The sequence below is a fragment of the Oryctolagus cuniculus genome, chromosome 7 (assembly GCF_051225735.1).
Source record: "Oryctolagus cuniculus isolate XC-2025 breed Fujian yellow rabbit chromosome 7, ASM5122573v1, whole genome shotgun sequence".
Classification (NCBI taxonomy): Eukaryota; Metazoa; Chordata; class Mammalia; order Lagomorpha; family Leporidae; genus Oryctolagus; species Oryctolagus cuniculus.
This window is the reverse complement of record NC_142873.1, coordinates 46,114,157-46,123,058: the sequence shown is the minus strand read 5'-3', so window position 1 is coordinate 46,123,058 and position 8,902 is coordinate 46,114,157. Positions and strand designations below refer to the sequence as shown.

The following is an 8,902-nucleotide window of genomic DNA, read 5'->3' as shown; positions in this document are numbered from 1 at the left end:
CTCTGACTTGGATAAAGGCAGCTCCAATACAAACAGAAGCTTAGTTCCTCTGAAATAACTTATGGGAGGTCATTGCTTAACGATTCAAACTCCCTGTCGAATCCAGAACCACAGATCTCCATTTAATTAACAACCCACTTAACCGAAGAATTGTCTTAGATTATCCTTTGACACATCCCACTGTTTCTATGTCAGTACAAGTGACCCTATCAAAGACAGTACAACTCAACTGCCAGAAGAAGCCGCCTGGCTAACAAAAATGTCAGCCTGACCTTACAGAGCAAATATGAAATGGAATAAAAAGTCCTTCCTAGGGTCATTCATGGCCATTCTTTTCCTTTTGCCCTTCATACCCCATACACTTAATCACTTGTGCAGTTTATGACCAAATTAAAGCTATATAAATTACAGATGACTGTTACATGGGGATGTGTTAAATTAGGGTTTACTTCTTGGGAACCCTCAAAGCTATCTCAGGTTTGCAGGTGAACAGTTCTGCTGCTGCATTGGCACCATGATGATGTCCAATACCAGCAAGAGGCAGTTACGGAAGATGGACCTTTGTCGCATGCCCCCCCCCTTTAAGATTATTTATTTATTTGAAAGGCAGAGTTTCAGAGAGGCAGAGAGAGAGAGAGAGAGAGAGAGAGAGAGAGAGAGAAAGTCTTCCATCCTCTGGTTCACCTTCCAAATGGCCACAACAGCTGGGGCAGAGCCAGGCCAAAGCCAGGAGCCAGGAGTTTCATCTGGGTCTCCCATGTGGGCACGGGTGCCCAAGGACTTGGGTCATCCTCCGCTTCTTTCCCAGATGCATTAGCAGGGAGCTGGATTGGAAGTGGAGCAGCTGGAGCTTGAACTGGTGCCCAGATAAGATGCTGGCACTGCAGGTGGAGGCTTTACCAGCTATGCCACAGCACCAGCTGGCATTGTTGTGCAGTAGGTTAGGCTAATACCTGTGATACCAACATCCCACATCAGAGCATCGGCTCAAGCTCTGACTGCTTCTGATCTGGCTCCTTGATAATGCACTTGGGGAGGCAACAGAAGATACTTGGACTCTTGCCACCAATGTGCAAGACTTGGGTGGAATTCCTGGCTCATGGCTTTGGCCTGGCCCAGATATGGCTGTTGTAGTCATGTGGGGGATGAATCAGCAGATGGAAGATCTCTTTCTTTCTCTCCCTCTCGATCTCTCTTTCTCTTTCTCCCTCTCTCTGACAGTCGCCTTTCAAATAAACAAATAAATAAATTTTAAACAAAAGAGTGAAGAACAGGGTAAAATCAGAGGGAGATTTTCTAACTCACAAAATGAGAGTTTGCAAAAGTTCTGTCTTTGGGCAAGCAGGCAAAAGAGTAACATTTCCTCCAAGCTATTTTTTCAGTTCCAAACACAGGAAACAGGCACATCAACTGACTCAAGAATTTAGCTGGAACCAGTCATGACCACAGCCGCGATAACAGGATGTGCACATGACTGAGAGTTAACATTTTCCTCATTTTAGTGCTAAGATCTCTGCAACATGGGGAGCTTAAGCCTCATTGCCATAAACATGTGATTGAAGTGTTAGCCTGTCTTTGAATTGTCCCTGCGTGAGCCTCTGCCCACCCCTTCATGTGAAGACATGTACTTGCTCTTTTGCATATTCACATGTCCTAAGATAAAACACACCCACTTCCATTTGCTCGGGGAGCCGCGGCTTTGGGAATTATTCTCTGTGGTCTCTTTATTTGCTGCAAATGAATTACTTCATATGACATCTACTTATTTCTACTCCCTGAGAAGCAAACCTCCAACTTGGGTGGATAACACTTGGAGCCAAAGTTCCAAGGCTATGCCTTGAGACCTTTACCCGGGAAATGGATGAATTACATTAAGAATCCCATAGAAACCACCCTGTTGCACCCAGTCCCAGAGGGGCTGCCTGGGAATTTCAGGGCCCAGCTTAGGAGGAGACGAAATCAGAGACAAGGGCACATCAGGAACAACCCCACAAGCGCTTCCAGAAGCACGACTCATCCGAAGCCCAGCCCAGGATGCCCTGTAATATAAAAACATACTCCTACTGCTGACTCCTCATCTGCTGCACTCCTCAGGGACCATCTGTGGCTGTGGCTGTGGCTGAGACTAGGGTGAGTGCTTTTATGGGAACCCAGCGGGGAATGGGGATGGGCTGAAGAGTGACTTTGGGAGAAACAGAGAGAAGTATGAAGGTTGCAGTGTGGACAAGGAGAGAGGCCAGCAGTAATGGTTTGCTCCGGACAAAGCAGGGGCAGACCTGGGAAGGGTTGTCCTTGTGGTCAGATAGGGAGGTGGTAAGTGATCTGGGACTGCTGTAGCCCTGCCAGTGAGTGGCCTGCTGGTGCTCAGCCCATCCCTTCAAGGAAGCTTTTCTCTGACCATGGGTGCAGACCTCTCTCTCCCTCCCTCTCTCTCTTCTCTTTCTCTCTCCCTCTCTCCACCTCAATATATACATATAAATATGTATAAAATATTTATGTAAGCATGTGCATGTGTGCATGTATTTCCACTACTCTTTTTTTTTTTTTTAAAGATTTACTTATTTATTTGAAAGGCAGAGTTTAGAAAGAGGGAGGGAGACACAGAGAGAAAGGTCTTCCATCTGCTGCTTCACTCCCCAAATAGCCACAACTGCAGGAGCTGGGGTGTCCAAACCCAGGAGTTTCTTCTGGTCTTCCATGTGGGTTCAGGGGCCCAAGCACTTGGGTCATCTTCCACTGCCCTTTCAGGTATATTATCAGGGAGCTGGATTGGGAGTGGAGCAGCTAGGACTTGAACCAATGCCCATATGGGATGCTGGCATTGCAAGCAGCAGCTTTACTGGCTATGCCACAACACCGGCCATGACTACTTTCTTTTTTTAAAAAATATCTATTTGAAAGGGAGGGGGGAGGACTCATCTACCTATTGGTTCACTTCCCAATGACTGCAATAGTTGGGGCTGGGTCAGCTGAAGCCAAGAACCAGGGACTCATCTGGATGTCCCATGAGGGTGGCAGGGACTAAAGTACTTGAACCACCAACTGCTGGTTCCTAGGGGCATTAGTGGGGAGCTGGACCAGAAGCAGAGTAACCAGGACTTGAGTCAGCACTCTGATACAGGGATGTGGCCATTCCCAGTGGCAGTTTAACCTGCTGTGCCACAGCGCCTGCCCCTCTACCAAGCTATGGACTCCAGTTCTAGATAGATTCATGTGTGTAGAGTGGAATAAACTTAACATGTCTGAAATGAAATGATACAAAACATCCATTCTGGTATTTCCAGTGTTGCTCTATTTACTATTTTAGCAGCCATTTTTACTCACCTGATAAATAACCAAGAACAGTGGAAACCCCTAGAAGTGTAATGAAGACATATTCTTTACATCAAAGAGGTTTCTGTAGCTGTGTGTGTTTTTAGCTAGTTCTCTTCACTTTAGCGAGGGATTTAAAAAATAGGAACAGAATTAATGGCTCTGTATATTGAGTTTCTGTATAAATTTGTTTTGTCGTTCAGGTTGACCTAAATACCACCAAGATGTCCTGTGAGAAGACGCTGCAGCAGTCCCAGTCCCCTCCCAAATGTGCTGCACTCAAGTCCCCAGCCCCAAGCCCTCCTCTAGTTTCCTCCTCCTGTGACTCCAGCTCTGGGGATGGTGGCTGCTCCCTGGGTCACCACAGAGCCTGTCAGTCTCTTCAAGGCCAGCACCAGAGCTCCCGCTGCTGTTGCTGCAGCAGCACCAATGGCAATGGCAGCGGCAGCGGAAGTGGCAGTGGCAGCGGCAGCGGAAGCGGAAGCGGAAGTGGCAGCGGAAGCGGAAGCGGAAGCGGAAGCGGCAGCGGCAGTGGAAGTGGCAGCGGCAGCGGCAGCGGAAGCGGAAGCGGCAGCGGCAGCGGCAGCGGCAGCGGCAGCGGCAGCGGCAGCGGAAGCGGAAGTGGCAGCGGCAGCGGCCGAGGAAGCGGCCAGTAGTCCCGGGGCTCCCACTGCAGCCGTGGGAAGCACTGAGAAACCCCCTGGAGGAGTGAGAGGACCGTGGGCCCACTGCGAGGTCCCAACCCTTCTCTTTTCTCCGTTGCCACGCACCCCTCCAAGAAACGCGTGAGATTTGCTTCCTTAAACAGCCACTCACCCTGTGCCTTGGACCTACATTTTCAGTCCAGCGTTATCTGTAGTCCTCACTGGGGAAAAATACTGTGGAACATGTACTTTGCAACAGTAAATTTTGTTTCAAATCTCAATTTGGCAGGTTTTTTTAAAATTAAACTTTTCTTCCCTTTTACATAAATCCCAATTATTCTCCCTGAATATGAAGATGAATTTATAGCTTTCAGTGGACTGGAGAAATATCAACATATTGAACTTCAATAAATTAATTCTTAATGTGTTTATACCTTCAAGAAAATTAAAGTTGTGCTGGATTTGTGAAACCAAATAAATAAGGGTTAACTAGGATTCTAAGATGAAATAGCCATTCATTCAGATCATTCAGACAGAAAATGCTATTTACTTAAACAAAATGAATGTACTTACTGCTTCAGGCACACATTCACAAGGAAGTGCTTAATCTTCTTCCTTCCCCTGCTTTGCCTCTTCCTCCTCTTCCTCCTCTCTCTCTGTCTCTCTCTCTCTCTCTTTTTTTTTTTTTTTTTTGGCAGGCAGAGTTAGAGAGAGAGAGAGACAGAGAGAAGGGTCTTCCTTCCATTGGTTCACTCCCCAAAGACTTGGGCCATCCTCCACTGCCTTCCCAGGCCACATCAGAGAGCTGGATTGGAAGTGGAGCAGCTGGGACTTGAACCGATGCTCATATGAGATGCTGGCACTGAAGGCGTCAGCTTTCACCGCAGCGCTGGCCCCTCACTCTCTCTTCTTCCTTTCCCATTATGTGTTAAAATGGGAAAACTTTCTTTGTGGCTGCATTTAGTTGGGTTGTGCACACACAAGTTAAGTAAGATAGGATTGAACTTATTTTTTTTTAAAGATTTATTTTATTTATTTGAAAGACAGAGTTACAGGGAGAGGTAGAGACAGAGAGGTCCTCCATCTGCTGGCTCACTCCCCAGATGGCCACACGGCCAGAGCTGCACTGATCTGAAGCCAGGAGCCAGGAGCTTCTTCCAGGTCTCCCAAGGACTTGGGCCATCCCCCACTGCTTTCCCAGGCCACAGCAGTGACCTGGATCAGAAGAGGAACAGCTGGGACTAGAACCAGAGCCCATATGGGATGCCAGCGCTTCAGGCCAAGGCTTTGACACACTGTAGCACAGCGCCAGCCACTGGATTGAACTTATTTTTAAAGGAACCTGTTTACAGTGATCCATAGTGAGGGCTGGATTCCAATGACATGCTATCTTTCCTTTCCCTTTCTGTCCTGAAGACAAGGAGCCCTTGCTTACAAGGCTTTTCTGACTTAGGGTCCCCTCTTGTCAGAAGCACTGGGTATGATAGATCAGGTATTTTTTTTTAAAAAAAGAATTATTTATTTATTTTTGAAAGAGTTACACAGAGAGAGGAGAGGCAGAGAGGGAGAGAGATAAAGAGAGAGAGAGAGGTGTTCCATCCACTGGTTCACTCCCCAGTTGACCGCGCCAATCCAAAGCCAGGAGCCAAGAGCTTCTTCCAGGTCTCCCACGAGGGCACAGGGGCCCAAAGACTTGGGCCCTCTTCTACTGCTTTCTTAGGCCATAGCAGAGAGCTGGGTTGGAAGAGGAGCAACCAGGACTAGAACCGGCACCCATATGGGATGCCGGCACTTCAGGCCTGGGCATTAACCCACTGCACCACAGTGCCGGCCCAAATCAGGCAAGGTTTAAGCTTCATGGTTGTGCAGAAAGCTCAAATGCATGAACCAGTGGAAAGTGCAGAACTGAGCTGGACATCAGCTGGCTCTCTTGGGCCTTTCCAGAAAGCCCTGTTGAAATAAACTTTGGTTTTATTGCTGCTGTTATTATTTTCACACTTACCACCACTTGCGACCATGTTTTATTTTGTTTCCCATGTTCAGTGCCTTTTGCTTTCTTCCCATGCTGCAGGTTGCTGGTTTCCAGACATGAAAAATATGTGGCTATGTGTAGCAAGGAGAGGGTTAATGCAGAGGTTTTGTCGCAAAAGCCATGGAATGGCTGAGGTAGTAAAAGAAGAACGGGATTACCCAGATATCCCAAAGAAGCAATGGCAGAGCAGCAATACCCAGGCTCCCATCTGTGACCCTAGAACTTGCCAGATAGCTTCCCCCTGACAGAGGGCTCTAGTGTGACAGCTTTCAGGTCACATTTGCAATTCTCTTCTCCCAGTCTCCAGGACAATGTACTAGGATGGAGACAATGTACCTACCATGGCCAGAGCTGGTATGACTGGTCACAGCCTTTCTGGAATGCATCCAGCTGAATGGAAAGAAGTATCCTGTTTCTCACCCGAGTCGCAGGATTTAACCTCAGGAGAGCCAGGATTCATGGATGTGGATGTTCCCTGCGACCTGAGACATAATCTGGTGTTCTGTTTCTGACTATCTATGTGGTGAATCCTAAAATAAGCCAAGTGGAGGGTTTCGGATGACGCAGAGATCCAAGGAGAGCAGCCCATGAGTGTGGATGACACAGCTAATCACCTGCATCCTGGTAGGGACATTGTGTGCCTGTCTTGAACCCTGCATAGGAGATGATTCTCTCTGCCTATTACCCTATGAGTCTACTGGGCTATTATTTCATGAATCCACCAGTGTCCATGAGCCTGTGTCCAAAGAGATAAGTGGAAGGGAGGTTCTGGAGATTTTTAGGAATAACCCCATGACTCATCCTGGAACTGGAACCAGTCACCTTATTTCTCCATGCCTTGCCTTCTCAGCCTATAAAATGGGTGGGGCCCAACCCACCCACCTTTTTTGGCAGCACATGGATGCACCATCTTTCACCAGCATTGCTGGTGCTGCCTGCAGATGTTAAACCCATTAGTGAGGCCTGAGCTCATTGAGCAGGCCATGAGCCAATCAGAGCTCACAGGTGGAACAAGATGCAAAGACTTAACACATGGTGGTGGGAGATTGGTCTGGGCTGTACCACTAGTGTGAAGCACCCTGCTCATTCACTCGTTTTATCAGCACTTCCAGGTCCTGTGATGACATACAGAGTCCAGAGTTACCTATTTTGGAAAGTTACAGTCTAGTGGGAGTAACTCCATGGGCAGTGAGGCCAAGGAAGTACACAGATTATTTGGAGAGCTCTACCCCCCCAAGCATAAAATATCACAGCCAGAAGAGGCCTCTTCTGACTTCTTTACTTTGCAGGGAGAGAAAATGCCTAGAAGCCCAGAGACAGCAGGGGACAGGCAGGGGCAGACTCAGGACAAGAGCTCAAGTTATCCTACTTGTGCCTAAAATATCTGTCTTATTTTGCTGGCTGACCTTGGAAGGCATTTCTTCCCTGTAAAGTTGGCCTGTCCCATCCTACATACAGTGTAGACATCCTCTTAATGACTGTCTTCTGGCCTGTGAAAGGTACAGTTCCTAAAACATCATGGGTTTTAATACTAGAACATCATGTGGTGGTAGGAAAACAATAAAATTTGAAGTTGGTTCAAAGTCTGACTCCTTCTATCTGTATGAGCATGGGTAAGTTATCGATTGATTCGTTTGCTTATTTGAGACACTATTGTGAAGATTACATTTGAGAACTAGCTCATGTAAAGCATCTGACACAACCAGAGGTTGCTACTTTCTGCTTCCTCCACAAAGCATCAGGCATGGGTTACAACTGGGGTGGGACACTTAGGAGACCAGGAATAGAATGGCTTCCCTCCTCACTGACCCCATCTCCTGCGGACTTCTAGGAGGAAGCTGTGGACTGTGACAACCAGTAAGAGGCAGGAGTGGCGGGAAGAAGCAGGACCCTTTCCACACCCAAGGCTGAACCCCATCTTCTTCTTCCCTTCAAATTGTTCAGGGGCAGGTCTTGAATGACCCGACCCATGGAGAGGGAGGCATGGAAACTAGTGGGACTACGCATTTCCTTTGTTTAGGAAGCTTGCGAGTCCTTGGGCTGACAGGTCCTGGGAATGTGAAAATTTATTATGGACAAATACAGTGGGGCCTAGACTGGCTGATAGGAGGGAGTGACATTTGGAGCCAGTAGTTGGCTCAGGCTCAAGACACCCTTCTACAGTGAGAAACCCAGCATGGGTGAGTGAGAAGAGCATGGGTTCTGGAATGGGACCAGTTTGAATTCCAATGCTACTCTGTTATCTCCTAATCTGAAGATGCTGGTGGGTGAGACGTCTGAGTGTCAGTCTCCTCTTCTGTAGAAACAGGGCTAACATGGCCCAACTCACAGGCTTACTGAGAAGACCAGGTGGAACAGCACAGGTAAAGCCTAGGACAGTATCCAGCATACAGTAAGCGCTCAATAGCCATTGCTTCCATCTCTCCTTCTACATCTACTGCAGGGAATGAGAGGAAATAAATTCTAGGATAAAGCCATCTCCAGAAATACAATTATCACATATTGTAGTGATTAAGATCATGGCCTATAAAAACAGCCTGCCTGCACTAGAGTTCTGGTTTTTCAACTTACTTGCTTTGGAATGATGGGTAACGTCTTTAATCCTTCCATTGCATCCATTTATAATTCGTGCTTATGAATTGTTTGATATGTAAAATCTCTCATGCAGTGTTAGATTCTAGAATTCTTGCTGCATACAGTGTTCATTTGGGTATTCTGGACTCTAAGCCTGTAATAAGGTCGGGGGGGGGGGTGTCATGAGAGGGCTGAGAAGAGGCAGTCTAGACACAGTGCCTGGGGTCTGGGCTCATAAAACACCCACTCAGTTTCCCAGATGAGCTTCTAACAACTGATGGTCCACGGGACAACCTACTTCTTGAGGGGCTTGCTGCAGTGTTGAAACAGGGACCACTGG

General features: G+C 47.5%; 1 protein-coding gene across 1 annotated transcript; it reads left to right on the top strand.

The window, feature by feature from the left end:
* Positions 1–1,676: 1,676 nt before the first annotated feature.
* LOC108177670 (uncharacterized) lies at positions 1,677–4,237 on the top strand. Its single transcript, XM_070076889.2, has 2 exons — positions 1,677–2,130; positions 3,516–4,237. The coding sequence occupies exon 2, from the start codon at positions 3,537–3,539 to the stop codon at positions 3,966–3,968; it is 432 nt and encodes a 143-aa protein (XP_069932990.2). The 5' UTR covers positions 1,677–2,130; positions 3,516–3,536; the 3' UTR covers positions 3,969–4,237.
* Positions 4,238–8,902: the final 4,665 nt, after the last annotated feature.